The 27,959-nt window shown below is 32.3% G+C and overlaps 1 protein-coding gene across 1 annotated transcript; it reads right to left on the bottom strand.

Moving 5' to 3' along the window:
• Nucleotides 1-178: 178 nt before the first annotated feature.
• On the bottom strand, nucleotides 179-27,959 carry LOC133182195 (myosin-IIIb-like). Its single transcript, XM_061316943.1, has 29 exons — nucleotides 27,697-27,959; nucleotides 26,690-26,755; nucleotides 24,757-24,887; nucleotides 23,294-23,499; nucleotides 23,041-23,197; nucleotides 22,039-22,267; nucleotides 21,308-21,416; nucleotides 20,968-21,084; nucleotides 20,727-20,827; nucleotides 20,501-20,587; nucleotides 20,309-20,374; nucleotides 20,070-20,186; nucleotides 19,188-19,299; nucleotides 18,985-19,055; nucleotides 18,657-18,722; nucleotides 16,707-16,826; nucleotides 16,201-16,286; nucleotides 14,212-14,307; nucleotides 13,829-13,920; nucleotides 13,555-13,719; nucleotides 11,131-11,264; nucleotides 7,095-7,291; nucleotides 4,822-4,911; nucleotides 4,508-4,625; nucleotides 4,362-4,409; nucleotides 4,112-4,183; nucleotides 3,950-3,988; nucleotides 2,680-2,877; nucleotides 179-997 (listed from the first exon to the last, which is right to left on the bottom strand). The coding sequence occupies exons 1-29, from the start codon at nucleotides 27,805-27,807 to the stop codon at nucleotides 974-976; spliced, it is 3,225 nt and encodes a 1,074-aa protein (XP_061172927.1). The 5' UTR covers nucleotides 27,808-27,959; the 3' UTR covers nucleotides 179-973.

Consider the following 27,959-nt stretch of genomic DNA (forward strand, 5'->3'; position numbering starts at 1 on the left):
TTATCTTCCAAGTAATGTTTTTTCGTAAGAACGATAAATAAAATATGGCCTAGCAAAAGAAGTTTTAAAAAATCAGTTTTCTGCAATTCAAAAAATTGTACAAAGGGCAGAAACTTTTCTTCATGTTTCTTCAGTCATGATTATTTAGATATGAACAATTTGTAAATTTATATTTACAATTTTGCATACCCTTATAAAATAACAATGATATGAAGGTTTAAGTATTAAAATTATGCCCTTTAAACCAGTTTTACACATTTAAATGAAAATGTGCAATTTATTTTAAATGTAGACAGGCAGAATAACTCCTTTTAAATGAACATGGATAAAGTAAATTTACGATATAGCAAAGTTTTTTTATAGTCCTCGGGAGCATTCCTAACAATTCCATGTAAAATTTTACGCTTAAAACGAACACACTGATATACATGTAGCGAATTTATGGATACTTGTCCTAGAGAGGTTGACAATAACAAAATTCACATCTTTCAAAACAAATTTTGAAGGTCAAAAAAATGACATTATTGTTCGTATTATATACCAGGTAAGAGAATTCAGAACACAGATTATTTTAGTTTCCCAGGGTATATTTTGTCTTTACGTGTAATACTTCAACAAGCATATTTAGTAAACACAAGGAAATTCGCTTTATATACGTTTTACTAATTTGTTTGACAGACATATATAACGAATTACAGTTGTAACAAATTAAAATGAGATCCCCAGGACTTCGCTGTAACCAATACATCTGTTCATGTTAAACATGAAATTAACATTTGAAAAAAAAGAAGCTATTTCATAATTGAAACATACCAAACCCAAGACAAAATCACGAACTTGTTTTGGAACATTTGATATGTCAGGGAGCTGTGATATGATATAGAAAGGTCTCTGATATCTGTTCTTTAAAATCTCTCAGGATCCCTAATGAACATTGAAGTATTGATCATTGTTCAATTTTCTTGCCGCCTCTTCAGTGATACTCATGCTGTTTGGTCTGGGAATGACAAAGCGTGATAATTAACAGACAAGGAAATGATGGCAAGTTGGAGGTCCTATAATGGATATACTGTTATAAAATCATACACAATCGCACCTTTAATTCTGCAATGGTTTTGAAAAAAAATAATTTTTTGGGTCAAGATTCAAAGACAGTGATACATTGCCAAAAGCTTAAACAAAATCCCTTTTCCAAATGATAAAAGCAATTCAACTGTTATTTGGAGTGTCTTTTTGAAGCATTATTTGCTAAGAAGGATACTGCATTTTTTTTTTTTTTTTGATTTGTTCTTTCAAATTTTAAATTGTCCCCTACAAAACAGAATAAATCATGCTGAGTAAAATTTCAAAGGGTCATGACTTTGCCAAATTTGAAACCACACAACATGGGAAAGTTTCAATTACATTTTGACTTACATATCGTCTTCCTCTTATGGAGGAGATTTTTTCTCCTGTATATAAGCATTATGTAAAATTTGATCCCAGATTTTAGTCCAATCCCCTACCCGAGGACCCTTAATTTAGAAATAAGAAAAACTTGAATCCACACAACTTGGAAACGTTTTAAAGTCTTTTGTAGATCTTGAGAAGATTTTTAAAAAAAAAATGTTTTCCTGTATTCAATCCCTTCTACAATGTTATCCTCTGTTGCTTATTGTGACCCCACCCTAAAACCATTGGCACTGATTTCATACAAATTTGGAAAGAGTACTTGCATATTAATATGATTACTCATGACCCTGCTTATTTTGAGTAGACTGTTTCCAGTATATTACTAAGTAAAACTTTGATCGTCTATTTTGGTCCCACATAACCCCCCAGGACTTGTTCAAGTTGAGTAAACTTGAATCTGAGGATACTTCTGTATTGAACTTTAATCCCCCTATTACGGTCCAATTTCACAAATTTTCGTCTCAACAATATAAAACTATGTGCATTATATTTAATATATTTGGTCATTTAATTCTTGGTTAAAAACATACAATTAGGACTCCTTAAATACCAAGTCCAAATAATCACTATTGAAGACATTTAAATTCATTCCCCTTTTCAAAGAACAGATTTGCACTGCATGTGCAACTATAAAATCATTTCTTAGTTAAAGGCACTATATTTAACAAGCAAATTAACCATATTGATCATGTCAATGCTTGAATTTTAAGCAAAAAAAGATGGGTTTCCAATATTAATTCATATAGCAGTAAAGAACAAATAGGTACATTTTTTAACTCATTTTGAAATTATTCCTTTAAAAATAAAGAGAGAGAACCCATGCACATGAAACAAGTTACATTTTTGTATGTGGAGATGATCAATTTCAAGTACCTTTATTCGAGCATGCTATATAATAGATGAATAACTTTGATATTAATGGAATTTGATCATATAATTGCAAAACATTTTTAAAGCAAGTATATAATATATTGGTGTTAAGTGATACATGTTTAGCAAAATAACCTTATTATTAATGAGTTTTAATTTTAAGTTTCTTATTTGTCCAATACTGATGGGTATCACCCAAATTTCGTATTGCAATATATCCCGATTTTCCTCCAAGATATCAACTTAGTAACAAAATATAAACCAACTTAAGCCAGAACACAGATTATTTGAAAATACAGAAATATTTTTAGCATGAATTGCTTAGGTGACTTCCAGATATTGACAGTTTTATGGTACCTGGTTTTTAAGAAGCCTTTGATATGCCTCATCTGGTCTCCTTGGAAGGGGGCGGTTACTCATAACTGAAGCCTGTGGTTGAACAGGTTTAGCCACAGAGTAACTACGCTCTGGGACTGGAGGGGCCGAGTCATTTGAAGTCACATGACTGTTGCTAGCCTGATTTTCTGGGACTCGGCTTGTGCGAGATGCACCTCTCTGTAATCATAATTATCATCTGATAACACACTTAAAAATTAGCATTTAAGTTTCAATGCCTCAATGGATAATATTCCATGACTACAAGAACTATAGCAAATGAAATTAAAATTTAATCAAAGGAAGAAATAATCCTTGTTAACATATCAAAAAATAATTTAAAAAATGCCTGCACATATCAGGAATGAATATTCAATAAACACCAATGTGTTTCTCAAACTCATTGACGTGAAATACATATGGCCATGCTCAAGCACCGAATGCTTTGTAACTTCAACACACAATGCCATTTTAAAAGTAGTCAGCAGCAATTAAACCAATACACAAAACATATCAAAATTTAACAAAAAGACATAGTAGTGTTACTCTTGCATTCTGCTCTACGTGGTGGGAAAATTGTGCTTGCTTTTAAATAAACTAGCTGTAAAATTACCTGTAACTATGAAAACAAATAATATGCATGCAAAACTTAATATGAAATTTGTAGCCTACATTACTAATTGCATACACATTAAACCTACAAAAATCAAACCAAACAGTAAATGAACTTGACAGTGCTCATTTTTAGAATACAAATCATCACCAATTAAATCTCAATTTCTTTTTTGGTTTTTGCTTCAGAATACATTTGCTAACATGTTATAGTCTGGTGAATGAGGATGAATTTCAATAGTAATTGATACACAGAATGCAAGTACAAACATAACATGTGTACTTCATGCAAAAACAGGGTATATCTGGATTATAATATAATGCATTTTTGGACATGACAGGCAGACTCACACATAAGGAAGAGTCGGGTGCTAAAACACAACATGTTGATTTTAAAACATAAAACCAAAATATTCACTACTTGAAAATGTGGAAATGTTAATTTTCTGATCTTTTTTTCAATATAAGAAGCTAGTCATGTGAAATAATTAAAACACATAATTATATCTATTAGGCTTTAAACCAGCAAAAGTTTTTAAATATATTAATAGGTTAATTTCAAAATTTTCACTTGGGATACAAAAAAATAAGTGACTCTTAGTACTGCCATGCAGAAAACAAGGAATCTAAAAAATCTTACTCTCTGCGGATTTCTTGAAGATTGTTGACTAGATTTCTTCTGGAAATATTATTTTTAATGAATCAATCAAAGTAAATTAATTGCCAATGGATAACCTTCAGTAAAGATAAATAGATAAAGATGTTTTATGACAAAATAATAAAGATTCTGTTTGTGTTTTACCTGGTAGTTTTCTTCAAGTTGGAAGTACATATTGTCTCCGACCAATTCCTGGTAGTCACACACACCATGCTCCTGTGATAATATTGAAGTTGACTAATCTTAAGAATAATAATCTTATTTATATCTTGATTTTTTTTTTGTAATAAACAAATTTCACCATTGTCATTTATTTGTTAAATTATCAAATGGAATATCAACCTTCAATAATTTCATAATAAAAATCTTCCTAAAAACTTTTTTAATATTTTACCTGCCCACATGGTTCTGTAATGTAGCCATTCCAGTTGGATATCTTAACCTATAAAAATGAGAAACATATCCAAGGTACATGAGTATCATTTATTGTTGTGAAATGGCCAATATTCACTTAGAAAGAAAGACAAAATTCTGTCTTACATTTTTATGATATTCCACCAGATCCCTTAGACTCCTGTGGACTTTAGGTTCCCCAATAATTATGTACTTCTTGTTTGGAAGCTGATCAATCATGTAATGCCTTGTTCGATCTCCCCCACTATAACACAGGAACGAGAGTTATTTAATTTTTCAAAAAATATTATCTTTTTTCTATTTTAATTACACTATCAACTATGATTCAGGTATCAATACAAAAGCATTAACGTGCAGCAAATGATAGTCTATCTTTAACACAATAAACAAATTTGCATATTTTCAATTTACAAAATTCATTCACAAAATATCTGATTCACCTGAAAGATAATGTGTAACCAAATCTGCTTTCACTGACTCGAATTAGGTAACAACCTTTGGGTTTTCCTTTTAACAAGGTTTCTGACTCTCTAAAAATATAAATTGATTTATTAAATGTTTTAAAATCCAATACTGAAATAATACACAAAACAAGAGACCCATGGGACACAATGCTCACCTGAATCACTGTGGTCATATTGTTCTTCATCAGCAGATTTTTCCCTATATATTCCTATGTAAAACTTAAACCACATATTGTGACCCCACACTATCTCTGGGGTTCATTATTTGAACAAACTTGAATACATACTATCTGAGGATGCTTCCATATAAATATAACTAATCAAGGATTTCCTGTTCTTGAAAAGAGGATTTTTAAAGATTTCTCCTATGTATTCTATTTAAAACTGGTCGTCAACAGTGGCCTCATGCTACCCATTTGAACTACAATTTGAGTAAATCTGAATCTGTACTATGTCAGGAACCTATCAATCAAGTTCATCTTTTCTGCCCCAGTGGTTCCTGAGAAGATTTTCAAAATGACCCCACTCAATTCTGACAATATTTTTAATTATCTACCCTTAAAAGAGGGTGTGACCCTTCATGTGAATAAACTTGAATCCCCTGCACCTAAGGATACTCTGTACCAAGTTTGGTTGAAATTGGACCAGTGGTTCTGGAGTAGATGAAAATGTGGGAAGTTTGTACAACTATGATGCTGAAATGGACAAATTTTGATCAGAAAAGGTCACTTGAGCCTTCACTTCAGTAAGGTGAGCTAAAAATGAATTGAAGCAACCAATACTTAATTCAAATAAAGTGGGGGATCATATTATTACAGACAAATTGGCAACACTGAATCATTAGTTACTCTGGTGGTAAATGGAAAAATATCTGAAACAGCTTAAGAAAAGATAAAATTGAACAAATCATACCTTAATATTTTGTAGCATATTCTTTAACATTTGAGTACTTGAGTTGCATAGGTTTTGAATGTAGTTTACTGGTATGTTGCTCCAGATTTTGCTGATTCCTAATTCAAGATTGGCTTGGCTGCCTAAGCATTTATTTGTCCTGTTTGTTTTTTAAGCTGATTTTTCAATAACAACCAACATTCTCAAATAAATTATCATCTGCTGACTGTGTGCTTACCATAAATTCTATGAATGTCTTTTTCTGTTTTAATCTGATGGATGATACATGCAAGGCGCAAAGGGGTGTTGCCATCTTTAAAAACCAAGTCATATCGGGGGGAAGTTTGGGCTACAACTGGCAATATCTAAGTGTCAATTATTTCAGTATTCTTCTGGGCATTTATATTTCCAGTAACCACCATCAATGTCCCTGAACTATTTCAGCAAATACAGGCCCAATTCATTAAGCTTATTTTAGCATCCCGACCAGGGTTTCTGCACTGCAGCATCCATTCTTTCCCAGTCTTTGCCACAGTGGACATGATTTTCACCAATTACAACTTTGCACTCATCTGAAAATATTACCCTATCCATTCACCTTCAACTCTCCAATTTTTCTTATAACCTCTAGCCCAGGCAACTTTGTTTTTCATACTCACTTCTCAAATCCTAATATTTTTTCTCACATGTTTGTGATACAAAACACCCCTTCATTGTAACCTCAGACACATGATTTTCTCTGTTTTCATTTAATTTTTGTGTAATTTCTCCAAGTTTATCAATGCAATTTCTTTTAATAAGCCTTAATAAAGATCACTGAGCTCCTCTTTCTTCCTCCCTGATCTTTGTTTTTTTCCCTCTAGATTATACTTCTATCTTTTACTGTTTTATCACAGATCAACTGTGGATCTATTCAATCTCAGGTTTTTTGCAATATCTGATTCTTTTCTTAAGATGCTTTTTTTTTTTTTTTTTTTTTTTTGCAGGTCTGGTGACAAAGCTTTTAATTTCCCCATTCCATCAGAATCATATGTCAAATTATGTCATGAATGATATTACATCATCATTGACAATATGACATAAATTTAACTGTCCACATAATTCACTGACATTGATAAATAATTAGTTTTATAGGTGTTCAAAATTATTGATATCACATGAGACAATTTTTTGCTGCCATTTTGTTCGTAATAATTATTATGATCTGCCACTGTGCATCAGTTAAGGTATTATTCATCTAAAGAATTTTAAATGATTGTTTTCAACATGTACAGTTTGAATTTGTATTGTTGAATTTGTGCATCTTTTTATCTACTACAATTTCACAATGTCCCCTTTGAAAAACTTTATTGCATTACCTGCGACTTATAACGCCATGAAACCACTCTGCAATAAAATTGCCACTGGCATTGACAGGATCATAGACCTGATGAGTCTGAGTTTCTTTGAACCATCGTACTGTTGCTTGTCTGTTCCCTGGGGTACCAAAATTGTGGGAGGACACAGGCTTGAATTCATCTTCTGAATATTCTGAATCTGATGAACTTGCCTCTGCCTATAAATACACCAAAGGTATATATATATATGTTATTATCTGGAACTCAATGTGAGGCTTACAATAAATTTCAAGACATCTGAGGATTCAAAATATTGAAAGATCTATGAAACAGTTGACTCTTTATACGTCTTTCTTATCTGTCGTTACAGATGAATTTAAAAATAAAATTCAACCAAGTTTGAAAGTAAATTATTCTTATAGTTTTCAGAAGAAATAAAGAAAAAAAAAATTCAGTGAATGTAATTTATGATATATAAATGAACAAATCAGGAAAAAATCAATATGCCTTTTAATAAAATGAAGCCGTGTTAATGATTACTGACAAAATTTAGTAAATTCTTCATCATATCTATTAAAACAAAATAAGCAAACATATCTCATGAGTTCTGAGGCCAATAAAAAACCAGAAGTATCTAACGAGACTGAGTTCTACTGGTTTGTACTTATAACAAAGGAAGAGAAAAGTAGCACTTAGACTTAAAACTTTACAACAGCAATAAAAGAAAGATCCTTGGCTTATTGTCTTCTTGTGGAAAGATTTATTGCTATTAGACTAAAACTTTAGTGGAGTAGCATTTTTGAGAGAATTTTACAAAAATTTCTATTTTTAATAACCATGACAACAATCTTCATTGAAATTCAACACCCTTAAATAGAGTTATGTATCTTAGTAATAGTTTACTTTTGTGCCAAGTTATACTGAAATCAGACAAAAACTGTAGGAGGTGTAGCATTTTGAATGTAGTTTAACGAAATTTCTATTTTTAGTTACTATGTCAACATCTTTCATTGAAATCCCATATACACAATTATGTATCCTAATATATAATCTACTTGTGTGCCAAGTTACATTGAAATCAGAACAAAACTATATGGGGATTAGCATTTTGAAATTTTTTTTTACAGATGGACAGACAGACAGACAGAGGACAGACACCTAACTATCACATAAGCTCTTCTGATCTCTGACCAAAAGAGCTAAAAATGAAGAAAAGTTAAAAAAAAAAAAAAACAATAAGCTGTGACCTGTAAGATCCTCTTACTGTTCACTAAAAAATAATTGATACTATGACTAAATGCCAAAATCTGTCTTTGAATTTAACTTGTAAAAAAATACACTGAATTGCTTATTTTATTAATTTACTTTCAAGAATAGTTTTACAAATTAAATACACTATTTTCCTTAAAACAGACAAAAGAAAAAAAAAGAGACTAAAAGCCCTTGACAGTCACCTGTATAATGTAATACTGTAAAGGATCCACAGATTGAATATAAAATAAAACAAAATAAGTTGATAAATAAAGCTATATTGCCCAAAATAAAGAGAAACAGGTTGATCAGGGATCAACAAAATAACTAATTTAGTGCTCAGTAACAAATGTTACAGTTGATCTATTTATTTGCCTGTACTTGTCCCCATTTATCAGTATTCCCATGTGGACTAAATAGAGCAACAGATCTTGAGAACCAGGGATGGAGTAATTGAAATAAGTAATTGTAATTTACTGTAGTTAAATCAATTTTTTCAAAATAATTGAAAGAATTTGTAATTGAGATTTCTTTCAATTACAAGTAATTTAAATACATTCCAAAAATGTCATGTATTTTTCATTTACATTTCAAATACTTTATTTTTCAAATTACATATTAAAAAAGATGTTTTATCATGATGCATACCAGTATTGTTTGGCAGGAATTTGCATTTATTCAATAATTAAATGCTTAGTAATGTTTATACAGCATAATCACACTACCCAGGGCAATAGGAAAGGACAAATTGGATAATACTGCTGCTTCAAAATATTTATATATTTGTTCTTCAAATTTTTTGGAAATAAAACTGAAGTAATTGATATGTGTTTAATTACATTCTTCAAAGTAATTGAGAGTAATCAATTACATTTCTTAAAATCAGTGTAATTGTAATTGCAAGTATTTGACAAAATTATCAATGTATTTGAATGTATTACATTTCAAAGTAATTGACCCCAACCCTTGGAAGAACATTTAATGTACAAAGATAAAGTATTCTTTTTCCAATGTTTATTTGTCTATTATTTAATCTACCTGACCAATAAAAACTATGAAAGTACTTTTTGAATGAAATATTATAATTTTTTTTTTTATAATTGTTATTCAATTGACCTTTCAATTACACTAGTTTAAGTTACAGTAAGTAATTATCATAGGTGATCAATTAATAGCAAAGGGGATAACTTCTTTCAGTAGAGTATAAATCAATAAATTGACAAAATGGTGCAGAATTTCAAAAATCTGTTTAAGATACCCTTGCTTATTACAACTTTCAGGGATTTATCAGTACCTTCTCAGTCCCATTCACAATTAAAAATGAATTCAATTTTTTTCCAAATTTGGCAGTATTTTTCCCATTTGGTGAACAATGCTTTTATACTTCATTATCGTGGAAAAACACTAAGTAAAATTGTCAGATTCTCTGTAATTTTCCTCTGTTTAACTCATTTTACATAGCTACAGTCATATAACATGTTTAAAAACCAACCTAAATTCCGAATTTCCTCCCTTTTTTCTAAAAATGGTGATACTGTGTAACAATATATATTTATTAAGTTATTTCCACCTACTCAATGTATCTAGGAGTGAATGGTAAGAACTGAAGGCATTATTTCAGATAGAAAAAAATCTTTTTAATACATTTTTATGCATTAAAAGGAGACTTTGAGAAAATGTGTACTTAGTATAATTTTTTGCAGGAGGTTTATAATCTTCAGGAACAGATTCTTATGACCTAAATTGGAATTTCATACACACATATACTACCCTATGTTGTATAAATACCTTATATTCATTGAGGTCAAATTTAGTTTTATTAGTCTATCATTCATTATTGATCTTGTATGATGAAGTTGGATAATATTTTATGCTCTATTAGATTGCCCAAATTAGAGTTCATGTTGAAATGTAAAATAATGACAGCTAAATATATGATGTAAGCAACATTTTTTTATGTTTCCCAATTTCATCAAATAGCTTATAATTATTTCCCAATTCCCCAAAAATGGTATTTCCCAAAATAGGCTGATAAATCCCTGACTATATATACTCTGCTTGCCTTCTAATTGCCAAAGTAAGATTTTCCAAGAAATAATGCCTATATATACTCTGTTTGCCTTCTAATTGCCTAAGTAAGATTTTCCAAGAAATAATGCATTTTTACTTTAGATTCAACAATACATGTAGCTCCACCTTTCCATCAGAGCTCAAGGGCCAAGAAATTCAATTTTGGAAGAGGAACCCTTGCTCATCATAACAATGGACATAGAATGATTGCTTAATACCCATGGGTAGAAAAGAAGATTTTCGAAGAAATAATGCATTTTCACTATATATTCAACAGACACCCCCCCCCCCCCCCCCCCACCTGAACCCTTGACCTTGGGGCCACAACTTTCACTATTTAGAAGAGGAACTCTTGATCATCATAATCATGTACTTAGTTTATCTGCTAAATACCTAGGAGGAGAGAAGAAGATTTTCAAAGAATTAATGCAATTTCACTACATAATCAATAGAGTCATGTCTTAATTCCAGAACCCCTTACCCAAGGGCTATGAATTTCATAATTTTGGAAGAGGCACTCTTGTTATATCTTGTACTCAAGCAAGGGAGAACTTGAGCATAATACAAACTGCAAGTACATACGTAATGTTCTTCATATGATATGCATGCAACTCTCCATTCCCAAAAAATAATGGATAGCTCAAACAAAAGAATGATGTACATTACATGTGGATTTTAATTTCAGTTTATTCAGAATACCACAAATAGTCTTTTCTTCAGTTCAAGCAAACTTTACCTGGGTGCCCATTTCATGAAAGGTCTTTTTTGGTGCTGGTTTTTCGTAACTCCTGGTACTCATTTGTACAGAGTGAACATCAGTAAAATCAGGTATGGGTGGAAGGTCTGAGCCATCATGAACACCAAAAAAACCTTCAAAAATTACATCTAATGTAGTTTTGGCATTATCAAAACATTTGTTCATTATGTCCGTCTTCTGTCCTTCTGTCCACACAGTTTCAAAGAAACTATTCAAGATATTTTAATAGAACTTCATACACTAATACATATTGATTTTCAAATGCATCAACTCTTTTTGATCCTGACCTTCCCTTTAAACCTGGACCTCACTTTTTTAAAATCAGTGTTTAGCTCACTTTCAAAGAAACTATTTACGATATTTTATCAAACCTTGAATGCTGATCCATAATGATGAGAATAATTCAACTTCATCATCATTTTTTAGCCCTGACCTTTTCTTTGACCTAGTTATCACTTTTTTTAAATTTGCATTTGGCTAAGTTTCAAAGAAACTATTCAAGATATTTTAATCAAACTTCATATGCTGATACATATTGATGACAGCTGTTCAACTGCAACAACATTTTTGACCTTGACTTTTCCTTTGACCTTGACCTCACTTTCTTATAATAGTAATTATCTTGATTTCAACATCTTTGCTAGCCAAGGGTTTCTGATTCACTAATCTCCTCACAAACCCTTGGCCTATGGTGCTGTCAAAAGTCTGGACTGTTTACGTCACATGATCCCAAATCTTACAACATACGCACAGATTACGTCATCAACAGAAATAAAAAGTGAATTTAAATTAAAGTGTTTAGAAAATAATTAACAAGGAGGTATTGAGCCATTTTTTATTTGTTATTTAGAGTGCAAATCTACATCTGCAATATAGATTCCTGATCAAATTTTCACATCAACTTAAGATTCAATGATACAATAGCTATTTATAGAATGACGTTATATTATGGATCATTGTTACTTGTGTTTTTCATTCCCAAGACTAAAGAATCAAGTTATATCCCTGGGACTATCCTGCATCAACATTTTTTACCTTGACCTTTCCTTTGACCCTGACTTCTAATTTATGTTCAGCTAAATTTCAAAGAACTATTCAAGATATTTTTATTAAACTTTATGGATACATACATGAATTGATGAGAGCTATTCAATTGCATCAAATTTTTTTTTACCTTGACCATTCCTTTTCCCTTGACCTAACTTTTCTCAAATTTGTGTGTAGCTCAGTTGCCAAGAAACTCTTCTAGATATTTTTTTTTATGTAAGCTTATGCACTGATACAGTATTCTGTGAGAATTCATCAACTGTGTCAAATTTTCTTTTACCTTGACCTTTCTTTACTATTTATTGTATATTAGATTGAAAAAGCTTCTGAAAGTATTTATCATTGATTTAAGCGATTTTACAGAATTAGAAACAAGATGTGTTTGTGAAACATTGACGTCCCCGTATGGCAACTTATTGCAAAGGTTAAACTTTCTCAAATGCAAATCAAATACGTTAGTACCCAAAGTAAGGTCTTGTCTCAAGGAATATACCTGTGAAATATGAAAGACCTAGCAGCAGCGATTGAAAAGATATGGAAAAGGTAAAAGTTTTTCAAAAGCAAGTCACACATCAAGGTCAAGGTCAAAATTAATGATGCATAAGGAAAGGCCTTCTCACGAGAAATATACATGCCTTGAACAATTTTTAATCTACAACATATCCTCATCCTTTTGTGTAAGTTTGGTGATAATCTGCCCAGTGTTCTTGAGAAGATTTTTTAGCAACCAGTACTTTTGTTTCTATTTTCCTAATTATCTCCCCTTGTTTAAGGGTCACAACCCTACTTTTAGTACAAACGGGAGCCCTTGGGCCAAGGATACCCTGTGACAAATTTGACAATAATTGGCCAAGGGGTTCTTGAGTTATGGCCCATATTCTAAAAAGTTTAGGCACACCGCACAAATGGCCAGAGCATTAGCTCTTTGAGCCTTTGGCTCAGAAGAGTTAAATATGATGGTACCCAAAGAAAAGTCTTGTCACAAGGAATATATACATGTGAAATATGAAAGCCATAGCTCCAACCAATCAAAAGTTAGGGGCAAGGTTAAATTTTTGCAGACAAAGGGACAACTAGACAGACAGACAAAAATTACATGCCACCAAATCTTTGATTACGGGGGCATAAGAAGAATCTTTGTTAAAATTTTGATTCCCCTTGGAAATTTGATCTGGGTTTTGTTTTTGGAAATATCTTATTTTTAGTATTAAGAAATCACTATTAAAATGACAGTATATTACTTAGTTTTGCACTCAGAGAGAGAGAGAGAGAGAGAGAGAGAGAGAGAGCTCAAAATTTTATTCAATCCCAGTCAGAGACTAATTTCAAATGTCACTAGTAGTTCAGCATACTTACTATTTGGAATGTTTACATCATTTTGTTTCGCTATCTGCAGTTGATTACATAGATGAATATTAAGGTTATAGATATCATCAGCCAAATGCTTTAATCTTTCTGCCTCATTTTTAGCTTTAGCAAGCCTTCGTTTGTATTCCTGACGACCAATAAATCCCCTTACCACTGAAATAAAATCAGAATTACTGATATATGTCCTAATACCTCTTGGCTCTTTATTCTTGCTAAATTCTTAAGGATTAAAAAAGTCTCATTAAAAAAATCTTTTACACACCTTTCTGAATTTTTATTGCAGAAACACCCATTGTTTTTAGAACATCTGAAAGTTGTTCCAAATGATAATATTTCATGAAAACCTTTGATTTGCTGCAATGAAAAAAAAGTTCGATATTGAAACGTTAAGGTACATTTTTTTTAAAGCACTTTAATAATCAAATTTAGCCCTTTAAAAATGAATTTGATCGAATTTGTTTTAAATTACAAATAAGTATGTAAAATATGGACTATAAATCTTATTAAAAATTTATTGAAAACATGTTAAAGTTGATGACATCAGGCAAGACCCAAACCCATGGTAGTGATTTGAAAGTCATGCTACTGAATATTAAAGTTAATATAAACATAAATGCATCAGTATTTGCTTATAAAGAAGCTTACCCGATCTGCCAGCCTGCTATTTTGCTTGCCTTTAAAATTTTAAAACAATTTTCTTTTGTCCCTGGTAATGCTGCCTCACATACAATAATTTTGTATCTGTAATGAGTAAAAACAAGATGTGTTTGTGAAACACTGATGCCCCCGTATGGCAACTTATAGTGAAGGTTAAACTTTCTCTAATGCAAATCAAATATGCTGGTACCCAAAGTAAGGTCTTGTACCAAGGAACATACTTGTGAAATGTGAATGCCCTAGCAGCAACCATTGAAAAGATATGGAAAAGTTAAAGTTTTTCAAAAGTAAATCAAACATCAAGGTCAAGGTCAAATGGTCAAAATTAATGCGCCCAGTGAAAGGCCTTCTCACAAGAAATACACATGTGAAATATAAAAGCCCTAGCACCAACCGTTTAAAAGATATGGCCAATGTTAAAGTTTTTCAAAAGTAGGTCAAACTCCAAGGTCAAGGTCAATGGGCTATAATTGTTGGTATCTGAAGGAAGGGCTTATCACAAGGATTACACATGTGAAAATATTAAAGCCAAAGCACCAACTGTTCAAAAGTTATGGCCAAGGTAAAAGTTTTCCAGAAGTAGGTCAAGGTCAAGGTCAAGGGGTCAAAGTTGTTGGTATCCAAAGGAAGGTCTTGTCACAAGGATTACATATGTGAAGAATGAAAGCCCTAGCACCAACCGTTCAAAAGATATGGCCAATGTTTTTCAAAAGTAAGTCAAACTCGTAGGTCAAAGGTCAAAGGGTCAAAGTTGTTGGTTTCCAAAGAAAGGTCTTGTCACAAGAATAACACAAGTGAAGTATGAAAGCCCTAGCATTAAAGATATACACACTATATAAACGCAATTTTTTATGTGAAACAAAATGATTAAATGATTTGAAAAACATGATGTGTAATAAAAAAAAATTACTTTCCACAAAGTTTTACTAAATAAGTCGTTGTAATTACAAAACAATTAAGCAAGATCTGCAATTAAGAATTCAGCCTATTCATGAATATTGATGAAGGAAGTGCGTAAACAGTATATAGACGCGCATGTCTGCGGGAAATCATAGACAACGAGGTACGTTGCATTTTGACTACGATTTTGAATAAAAGTTAATATCTGTCATCAGTAGATGGTTAATACTGGTTGTTTTCAAAGATAAGCGTCTTTAAGCATAAAACGTATGCCATCCAGGTCAAAAGTTATTTTGTATACCAAACGTCTTACCTCGTTTTATTGACGCCATTTTTGTTTATCAATCTAAAAGTAGCGATGGTGTCACATGATGCAAGAATTTAAATAGAGGCATTACTCTCCTACTAGGATACTAAATAATTATAATTTGAGATCTTTATAATGCATTCATTTCTAATTGTGTAATTTACAATATTTTCATAACTTTATTTGGTAAACAAAATAAATAAATTTCCAGTTTTATTTTTAACTGACGCAAGTTATAGCTTGTATATCTTTAACTGTTCAAAAGTTATAGCGAATGTTAAAGTTTTTCAAAAGCAGGTCAAACTCATAGGTCAAAGGGTCAAAGTTGTTGGTATCCAAAGGAAGGTCTTGTCACAAGGATTACACATGTGAAGTATGAAAGCCTAGCACCAACCGTTTAAAAGTTATGGCCAAGGTTCAACTTGGGTAAAATTTTGTAAAACTGGGTCAAACTCCAAGGTCAAGGTCAAAAGGTCAAATATGATGGTACCCAAAGAAAGGTCTTGTCACATGGAATACACACGTGAAATATGAAAGCCATAGCTCCAACCAATCAAAAGTTATAAGCAATGGAAAGTATTTGCGGACAAACAGACAGACAGACGGACGGACAGGGCAAAAACTATATACTCCCGAATGTTCGATACAGGGGAATAAAAAAAACTTAATACAGCTTTTCAGAACCATCTGATATTCATTTACAAAAAAAGAAGATACACGACAGTCTTCATACCAAAACTATTTTAAAATAGAAAATTAAATATACAAACTTTTCTACAAACTCAGCAAAGGATGGCCTTACTGCAAACCCTTCTCTTCTGATTTTAATTGTCTCCAACATACCAGTGTATAACAACTAAAACAGACAGATAAGAAATCAACATACAATACATTGCTTTTTTCAAATATCTTTCTTATAGGCTTCACATTTAAATACTGTAGATTCCTTATTTTTCGCTAATACTTATTATCGCAAAATGACTCTTTCACGTCAAATCGCGAGAACAATAATTCGTGAGTGGATGGTTTATCAAGTGATTTTACATTGATTTCAGCACCATAAAAATAAAAGCGAGTAATTTTATTTCGCAAGTGGTGCTTCTCGCATAATTACGCGATAATTAATTCCTTGCGTATATTTAGGAATCTACAGTAAGGTTACAGTTATACTGATACCCTTCTAGATGATGTATATAAATCCACTAATACTAATAAGCTATGTAATCACAGCCAACAATGATTTATTTATTCATTGTGACCTTTATCCTTTTCTTACTTGGTCTTGTATGTAGCTTTCATCAAATTTTCCTGGGACTTTAACATGATTAGGCTTCAGACAGCGTACAAAAACTGGAGAAGAGGACATCATTCTCTCCATCAGAATGCCCAGGGATGTCTTAAAATGTACAAATAACAATAAAACAACAATGTGATATAATTTTGAGTTACAAACACTCTAAATATGTCAGCATATACATGTATATGTATATCTATATACAGAAAAGTTGCTGTCCTTCAAAAAGGACTACAATACCTGGACCATAAGCATGTTTTTCTATTTCAGAAATATCTATAAAAAATAAATCTAGATTGTAATGAAAATATGTGTTGTAAGATTTCTCTCATCTTGAAACATGCAATATTTTCATGATGATTTATTGCTAATGCTTTAATATTGAATATTAGAGGCACGGTCTGGAGATCAATACCTGGTCTAGGCATCTATTATTTGTTGTACACAGTTTTGTACTTTAACCTCGGAATTAAATGAGGTCATCCATATATATCATAATTACTCTATATGAGTAATATTATAATGTCAGAATTATAAAATATTGTTGAGTGTAATTTAAAGCAGTATTGTTTTTCTTGGCATGGCAAACAATGTAAAAACTCATAGGTTCTGTCATAGTTGAAGACTGCATATATTAAGCTTGAAATTGATGCCTGAAGTCTGTACGTCCTCTCTTCCTTTTAAAGCATAAAAGTCGAATTAATATAAGTTTTAATTCAAGCTGTAAAACCACCTGAATTCTTTCTCTTTTAATATAACATATTTAATGTACCATAGGCATCCAACAACTAAACTGGTGTTTAATTATTATTTTAGTACATATATACAAATCTATTGTAAACTATTTTTATTTATCAAGTAAAAATATATGTAAGAGTAGATAAATAATATACGTAAGAGTAGATTTAGAACTTGGATATAAATCTAACAATTAAACAAGAGGCCCATGGGCCACAATGCTCATCTGAGTCATATGACCCTGCTGTTCTTCATAATCATATTCTTTTCTGTTATATATTCCTATGTAAAACTTTGATCACCCATTGTGGCCCCAGCCTAATCCTGGGAGGGGGGGGGATTTAAAAAAAATGAGTCTACACTACCTGAGGATGCTTCAATATTAATATGACCAATCATGGCTTTGTTGTTATTTAGTAGAAACTTTTCAAACTATATATTCCCATGAAAAAACTTTGATCCCCCATTGTGGCTCCATCCTTCTCCACAGGGTCATGATTTGAACAAACTTATATCTACATTTCCTGAATATGCTTCAATATGACTAATGATGGCATTGCTGTTTTTGAGAAGATTATTTCCTAAATATTCCTATATATTCCTGTGTAAAACTTTGATCTCCCATTGTGGCCCCACAATCCCCAGGGATAATAATTTGAAGAAATTTGAATCTACACTAGGTAATGAAGGTTTCACACAAGTTTCAACTTCACTTTTTGGTCCAGTGGTTCTTCAGAAGAAGATTTTAAAAGATGCCACCAAATTTTCACAAATTCTTAAATATCTCCCCTTGAAAGAGGGCATAGCCCTTCATTTGGACATTCTTGAATCCTATTCACCCAAGGATTGTGGCAAGTTTCGTTGAAAATGGCCCAGTGGTTCCAGGAGAGAAGATGAAAATGTGAAAAGTTTACAGATGGACAGACAGATGGACTACAGAAATAATGTGATCAGAAAAGCTCACTTGCACCTTCAGTTCAAAATTTTGTTGAGTTTTGCTAATAATGGGCAAATTCTTATTAGAATATGGTGAACTGTCTTAAGGGTGAGTTATCCTATGGGCTAATTGTCTAGCATTCTGGTACATGTACAAGCTGACTTTTCTCCATAGCATCTGTTTTAACCTTGCTTATATATTTTCTGGGTGGAACTCCATGCCACAAACTTGCAGTGATTAAAATCAAGCACACTCACCTTGAACTGTCCTCCTACAGTCTGTTTCCTCTTCCTTCCACCTTGACTACCTGCTGCTGGGGGCTTCTAGAAGACACAGAGAAAACATGTAAGAATTTAATATCAATGAAGAAGACTTACATATATCATATGACTGAGATATATCATGTTGTTACTGTAAATGTATTTAATTTCGCAGTAATCATATTTTGACACCTTTAGCGTTTCTACTTGTCCCCTAATGATTTATAATTGAGCTGATCAGTTGATGAAGAAGATTGTGTTAAATTTAGAGTGCACTAATTTATGTATATTTGCAGTAACCTGGATTAATTAAATGTGTCCTGACCTTGCTCCGCCTAGTTGTTCTAGTGGATTTCCTTGCTTGAAGTGCTAAACTACCAGTCCTGGTGATCTGTCCTACAATATCACATTTTTCTTTATACATGAAAAGCTGCATGTCATTCATTTTCAAGATGAAATCTTAATACATCATGAATGCACAACACTCAAATGTAACATGCAGGAAATTGAATTCAGTGTGAGACATGCCTCTGAAGATGAGTTTAACAAGATCATTTGAGCTGCTCTGTAACATTTCTATCACTCCTGGTGGAAGTGTGTCTCGATTTTTCTCCAGCCACCTGGTGGCATCATATGTTACCTGCAAGACACAATTTAGCTGATCTGTATACTAGTACCGACATCAAATCTGGACAAAATAATCTTTGATTATGTACACAAGTATAATTTAGTTCAAGAAATTTAAAGAAAAACTAGAAATATGTCCACTGGACATGACCCCCCCCCCCCCCCATTTTCTTTAGTAATGTAACTTGAAAAGTTGTATTAGTATATGAAGCTTGATGGAAATATTTTGAATAGTTTCTTTGAAAATAAGGTTTGATAAAAATATCTTAAATATCAGTTTCTTTGAAACTAAGCCAAACACTAATTTAAGAAAAGTGAAGTCAGGTTCTAAGGAAGGTCAAGGTCATTTTTTTTCCAGTTTAATAACTCATCAATATGTACAAGGATATAAAGGTTGATAAAAATATCTTGCAAAGTTTCTTTGAAACTTAGCTAAACACAAATTTTTGAAAAGTGAGGTCAGGGTAAAAGGAAAGGTCAAGGTAAAAAATTTGATGCAGTTGAAAAACTCTCATCAATATGTATCAGCACATGAAGTTTGCTAAAATGTCTTGAATAGTTTCTTTGAAACTGAGAAGGACAGACAGAAGGACAAAAGACAGACATGAAAAACACTAGATGCACAGGCCACATAGAAGACGGGGAATAAAAATTATACACTTGTGATATAATTGACTACAAAAGATATTCAATCTTAATAAAAAAAAAAAACATCATTGTGTAGGATATGTCTATTTAAAAAATGTTATTCTAACATTTAACTTAATTCAGATATTTACAAACCTTTCCTGCATAATGGTTGATTGAAAACTTGCGGGAGTTTGCTTGAGCTGACTTTCTGTAATAACTATTCCCACCAAAGTGAATGTTCAGCTTTTCCACAAGAGACTGGTCTGTACCCTGTAAAATTTATTTAAATCTGTATTCAAAAAGCTTTCCATTACATTTCCTGTCTGTTAAGTTGAGGAAATCTGTAACCTAAACACATATATGCAATATAATATTTGTAAATAAGCTGTTACCTTAGGAAAATGACTTTCTTCATCTAGAAGGGATAAAATTCCAATAGGTTTGTTCAGAAAGAGATCCTAAAATATAAGAATTATGCATCCTTTAATAATATTGTTAGCTAATAGTATAGGGTATCTTTTCAATTCGCAATATATATTAATCATATTATCTACAGAAACCAGAGTAATGTATATGTTCCTTACCAATAATGGTTGGTTGTCTACAAATTTAATTTCTTTCCAATCAATCCCTTCTCTTATGTATTCCTCTTGCTCCATTTTGAATACATGCTTAAAGTATGAAAAAAATCATAATACATTCTTTCTGCAAAACACACACACAAATGCAAAAGTTCTGCAAATTTCAAAGAACTTTCAGTGTTTTTTTTTTATTTTCAGAATTAGATAAATGAAGAAAGTATTTACATACCTGATTAAAAAAAAATTGTAGCTGTTCATTTGCCAGATTTATACAGGCTTGTTCAAAACTGTTCTTTTCAAAGTGTTCAAAACCAAATATATCTAGTATACCTGCAATATTCAGAAATACAATAGCTAAATTATATGCATTAATTTTTTTTTTAAAGTTCAATTTTGTGTGCGTCTCCTTCTAAACTTACATTATTCTACAGACAGAATGAAAAGATACTTTACAAGTGTCTTATACAAACCAATTTCTCTTGGTTCATTGCCAGACTGTTCCCTTTGAGCCAGGAGTTGGTTGATTTTGTTGACAATCCATCCAAACAATCTGCCATACAGGGACTTGCTCATGGCATCTCTTGCATCTAAAGTTAAACTTGTATTTCTGTTTACAAAGTATATACATGTATAATGTTCAAAAGCTTAAGAATGGATTTGTGTACACCACTCACACAAACTATATGAAAGTCTGTAATCAGTTAAAAAATTCTAAGATAATAATTATTCCTTAGATAAAGATTCTTTTAATCCTGTCCTTTCCAAATTCCAGGGAACAAAATACCTGCCATTATTTGCATGTACAAGTACCTTCAGCCATAGCCTTTGTGTAGTGCCGCTTGACTTGTTCTCCTCTTGTGAAGGTCACCATATTTGTCAGAGTACCAATCAACTCCCCTCCTCCAATTCCAAGGACTTTCTGCAATTAGATGAAACTATAATTATTTTACTTCTATTTCTGATTTCTTGTTACCAACTTTGTGCCCTGTTCACATGGAGAGTTTAATTCAAATTACACTTAAATTACTGCGAATTAGATTTGGTCCGCGTTCACATGGAGAATTTAATGCGAATTAGTTTAATTCGAATAAGTTTACTGCACATTAAATTACTTTGCATTAGCTCCTATCAACGCTAAGCGAAGCTAATTCGAATTAAATTTGACGCATGCGTAAGGACAGAATTAAGTCACAGGCCACATGTCAATGGTCAAATATGGGTACTTGTACTATTTTCAAGTGGAAAACAAAGGAAAATTATGTTAATCACTAAAATGTGTACAGACACCATGACATTATGTCAAATGTTTATCTGCTCTGCACAATATGACATGATTTGTATATGACGTCATAATAGCCTCACTGAATAGCCTTGTTGTAGAAATAAAATTATATTTCCAATTAGTTTAATTCGCATCATTTAATTTGCATTAATTTACTGCGAATTAAATTCTCCGTGTGAACAGGGCATTAAAATTACACCAAATTACACCAAATGAGCATTGCATCAAATACAAAGTTTTAAAAAAAAAACCAACTTACTGCAGCCATTTTGATGGGTCCATTTTCATCCTCTACAAAAGATGCATCATTATCATCCATGTCAAAGGTCACATTTCCCAGGTGAAGGACACCTGCAATAATACTGAACAGATTCTCCTCTTCCTCATCTGTAAAGCCCACCAGGTCCATGGCATTCACCAACTCCTCATACTGCTTCTTAAAGTGGGTGGGTTCTCGTTTCAGACAATTAGCCCCATTTGATAAGTACCTGGAATAACATATATATCAAGTATCATGGTGAAAAAAACAATGATTATGAAAAAACAAGAAGTCTGTGAGCCAATGCTCACTAGTAATACGCCCGCTCTGATGTGAATATACACTCTGATGTGAATATACACAAGTTCAGTTGCAGACAGACACAGGGATGAACAGGAAGTTGACATCAGATTCTTTTTTTTTTCTTCAAAATTTCATGCATCTGCAATGAGTAGTAGCTGAGAAAACTGCCACGAAAATTTGTTATGCATGGTATGGACAGACGCACGGATAAAGAGTAAGTTGACATCGGATTCATACAAAAATGAATCCCACCATATGGCATGCCTATACAAAGAGTGTGCTAAAATTTCAAGCATCTGCGATGAGTAGTTGCTGAGAAAACTGCGACAAAAATTTGTTATGTATGGTACAGACAGATGCATGGATAAAGAGGAAGTTGACCATGGATTCGTACAAAAATAAATCCCACCGCATATAGCATACCTAAAGAAATTGTGTGTTAAAATTTCAAGCATCTATGATGAGTAGTTGCTGAGAAAACTGCGACAAAAAATTTGTTATGGGCAGACAGACAGACAGACACACACACACAGACAGACACACAAGGGTAAAACAGTATACTCTCCTCTCCTTAGGAGTTAAAATGATCATGGTGGGGAATAAAACAGTGTGTGCAATTAAATGTAGAACTGATCATGAATAATACATGTGTACTAGTTGCATGTTTTTGCTTTTAGATTTTATTGCATCCCACAATACCTTTGTTTTTCAGGTGGTAGTAAGTTGTATGCTTTTCTTTGCTCTGCAGATAATCCCCCAAACATGTAGTAGAATATGTGAAAGTTTTCCTCCTCCCTGTTTTGATGGACCACTCTGGATTTTTCCAATAGGTACTCTGAGATTTTGGCACCAGTCACTGTTCACACAATTTAAAAAATTTCATTACACCGAAGAATATAAGTATAAAAGCATTTAATGTCATTTTTTTCCCAATTCAAGATCAATTATATACCATGCCCATCACAAAATAACAGCTGGATGTATTTCCCAAAGCGACTGGAATTATCATTCATGGCTGTTCGAGCATTTCCAAATGCCTCCAATAATGGGTTGACCTGTAGAATCTGTTGTTCTAGTTGAGTGTTTCCCCGACATAACTCAATCAGCTGTTTAATGATCAGCTTTGTACTTTCAGTTTTACCTGCTCCACTTTCCCCACTGGTTTAAAATAAAAGACATCAGGAGTCATAATACATGTATTGTACTTAGAACTGAAAAGAAAAAAAATTTGTCCTTTTTTCCCCAATATATAATAAACTATTCTTAAGGATATCCAGACTTCAATTAAATAAGAAAAAAAGAAAATTAGGGGAAGGAGGTCAAGATCATTATCATACAGCCACTTCATCCCCAAAATCATCTTCACTAGCCAAGGGTGATGATCCACTCCTCATCTTAGAAGATCATCGCCCTTGGCTAGTGAAGATGCCCCAAATCCTTCCACTCATTATGTTATATTTTCTTTCTTCATTTTGTGTTAGTTTGTCATGGTGTTTCTCAAACACACCTATTACAGAGAAGTTTATTTTCTTTTGATGGAAAGAGCAAAAGCAACTCACTTTATTTTCAAGACATTAAAGCATGGAGGGTATGTTTTCATGCAAAATTGCTGGTATGATGATGCCTTAAATGTTTGTCTATACTGCACACACGAGGTATATATACATATATATTAGGGATGTCAACGAATAGTCGACTATTCGACTATCAGTCGAATGGACCGACGATCGAATAATGAAACGACATTCGAATATTATTTTAACTAAATAAATGCAATAAATGAGTGATAGATGAGATGGAATTCTCATCAAAAAATGAGAAACAGTCTTTTCTCATAGACAGTCGATAATTTTCCGCAACAAAAAACAGTAGATTATCCATGTACGTCAGTGATTTTTTTTGGGTCAAAATGCCACCGATATTCGGCTGTTTCCCCTCACAAAAATTAGCTATTTTTCCCCAATTACTAGTATATTTTTCCCAATTTCAAACATACGAAAATTATGTTTTAATTTTGAACAAAAGTCGCTAAATTTGCTGACAGAGTAAATACATGTACGTTTTTATTCTTCAAATCCATGCATATGCATTAATTTTGATGTTACTTTTTAAATAGATTTAAGTAAAAAGGTTTCTGAGTATGTACCAATGAAGCATGAAATAAAATTTTATTTTCAGAAAATGTTCCGAATATTCGACTATCGTTCGAATAATGCAATCGAATGATCGACTAAGGAAAATAAATATTTTGAAATCCCTAATATATATATATATATATATATATATATATATATATATATATATATATATATATATATATATATATATATATATATATATATATATATACAGACTGTATGTTTATATATCTTTTTTTCTCACATCTTTCTAAAAAGTGATGAACTATTCCCATACCTGATAAGAATGCACTGGTTTCTAGGAATTCGTCCACCATATCCAAGCATACACTGATATGCGGAGTCAGCAATTGCAAATATGTGAGGAGGATTTGCACTTTTCTTTTCCAAATAATATTTTTGTGTTTCCTACAAGTGCAGATATTAACAAAAAACACCTTTAAGTAAAACATCTCAGAATTTTTTTCGCAATATTTTGATATTTCTTCATATATTGATATGCCTATTGTCCTGACACAGAATCGATATTATCAATATCTCGTCATCCCTATTTGGAAAATATGGGTCATGGTCCTCACACCCCCAGGTCATCAACAATTATTTTACCAAGTATGAGCTTCCATTGATTCTCCATTGCAGAGTTAAAGATCGGACAAGAATTTTATACTTTTTTCTGCCAGTGACCTTAAACTTGCAGGAACCCCCCCCCCCTCCTTTTCAGAAATTACACAGAAAAATAAAATTCACAAAAAATATTTTCAGAAAATATAGGAGAAGGTGTTCATTATTTGCCCCCCCCCCCCATTACATGTACATGTACAGTCATGTATTTGTTGTACATTGGATTATCAAATTGACAACTGATCTGTCTGGTTCTACAGTGGCTCTAGCATAGTAGTCTACAGAAACACAGTCTATGCGAAAGTTTTTTGGACCACACAGGACATTCGGTCCTGTGTAATCAATGAACACAAAGGACCGAACCAAATTTTGTCAAAATTTTTGTAAAAAAAGTGAAATACGTGAAAATGCAGAACCAAGGAAATCTTATTACTGTAGATGGTCCATGTAGTTTTAATAAATTTATTTACATATTTGGATTTGTGCGATATTTTTTTTTACTTATAATAAACATTTGAATGACTCCGCGTCAAAATAGTAAAGCTCAAAACTGGACGCTGAGACATCGGACATTCTGGTCCGGTGTAAAAAATGATGCATCGGACCAGAGGCACTGCACATCGGTCAGGTCCGACGTCTTACGCATAGACTGGAAACATATAAAGACAATCTGCATGCTAGATTTCTTTAAAATTTGAAAATCAGATGAATAAAAAAGTAAAACATTTCATTAACATCTTAATTCTGTAAACTGGAGTGGGATGGGGTGGGGTGGGCAGTGGGTTGGTGTGTACATCACATGCTATTGACAGACACAAAACTGAAATCATCATTCGATTTTAATGTAGGATTCTGAGCTTGTATGAAAACAAGTAATTTAATTATCAAGTTTATCGCCAAACCCCCTAACTCTTTCACTTGCAGAAAACTCCTGGTTGTTTGTAAACAAATACATTGTACAATTGTGACGTCATTTTCTGCATCCTGAAAATCTACAATCAATTGCCGAGAAATTATAACAGTCAAGTTAAAGCCAAAAATAAGTAACAATTACACTAAATCTACTGTGTCTATCATATTTCATGTGAAATCAGTAAGCACCTTTTTCTTTGTGCGCTATTCCATGGATATCTCAGACATGTGTGTCAACATGCTCAATTTCATATGTCAGCCATTTTTATGAAGGTCTATGTCAAAGTTTTAACATGACATACTATATTGAATAAGGCTAAAAATATTTTTTGTCTACATATACCCCCACTGCACTACACATTGGAGATAACATTATCCATATAAAAAAATATTATATTGAGGTGTTTTTTTTATGTTGTTGATACTTATCTTAAAATATGATTTAATAATATTTAATATTTTAAAATTCAACCTCTTATGTTTACAAGTTTAAGAAAAAGGGACAAAAAAAAAAAAAAAACTAAACTGGAAACAAATTTTCTATTGAATCTAAATTCAAGAAATAATTCAGAGAGTAACATGGCGTATTTTCCGCTAATGGTGACGGAGTTTGGGTAGTAGGGGCAGTGGTAGGGGATACATAATGCATATACATGCACTTCACCATGTTCACTTACTTGTTCTCCATAGATATGTAGTGGTCTGTAAGGGTTGATCGCAACAAGAATATCTCCAACGTAAGTCTACAAAGAAGACTATATTTCAATTTCATGTTTTGAAAAAATAAATAAAATGCCTAGCCTTATGTCTTTTTTGCAAATGACATTCACCCGCCAAATCTACGGGTCGCACTGAACAGAAAAACCGAGTACTGAATACTATTATATGCGTATAGCTAGCAAATGCACGATACATATCTAGAGATCAGGAATTCAAAATAATTCCAGATCGAGGGAGGGGGATGTGTGTTAAATTTCCGTTAGTAATTTTATATTTAAAATGCTATTTTTCCCAAATGCAAATGATTTTTATAAATTTATTTATATAAATTTATTTAGTGTGTTGTGTTCAATGCCCCAGTAGGAGGTGGTATGTATAGAGAGGTTCATACTACAACTGCCTTTGAACATGTTCAAATAGTTCTATATTTGCACATGTTCAACAAATTGTCGCTCAATCTATTCCATTTTACCGAGGCCAAGGTTGTAATATTACATGCAGGTACTTCCTAAATATTTTTTTTTTTTTTATAAAAAAGTAAGTGCACCGTGTTTACCCTGATACGAACATACAACAAGTGCATTGTGTAGATGATTACAGAAGCGATAACGATCCGTATACTGAACTAGATGTAAAGTAACTAAATTTAAAAAAAAAATTGTGTGATGAATTTCTAAAAGGAAAGGATATTTAATGCAAGACGACCGTGTCATTGTCATGCACTGGTGGATTATTTAAATGTTCGCTGTAATCTGCTGGTTTCTTTTCATTAGGGGTCTACTGTGGAGCAAGAATAACCTGATACATTTCATAATAATAAAAAAAATGTCACGCCCTTATCAAATTTAACATCTACATGTAGACAGAGTATCGCAAAAAAAAAAAAATCAATCCAGCTGAGAATATCAGCACTGAGAATCTGAAAGCACAGACTGAACCGGTTTATGTCACAATGTTTACTTACATAGATATTGTTTTCCATGTATCGCACTTTGAGTTCGTTCAGTAACACCTTGCCGTCGAGGTTGGCGAGGGTGGCTAGATCCTCGGTAACACCAGGTCTACCTTTCTCCATCTCGGTAACTTAATTGCTTTTTCTGTATTATCTGTATCACTTCCTAGTTTACAGCCGTAAACTTCTTCTTGCGTGTGTATACTAAAGATTCATGGATTGGTATTTTACCTTTAATGTGATCGATCTATTTTTAGATTGGTCATCGATGACTT

The sequence above is a fragment of the Saccostrea echinata genome, unplaced genomic scaffold, assembly GCF_033153115.1.
Source record: "Saccostrea echinata isolate AGI-Se365-2 ecotype Australia unplaced genomic scaffold, CSIRO_AGI_Sech_v1 ptg000009l, whole genome shotgun sequence".
In the NCBI taxonomy this organism is placed as follows: Eukaryota; Metazoa; Mollusca; class Bivalvia; order Ostreida; family Ostreidae; genus Saccostrea; species Saccostrea echinata.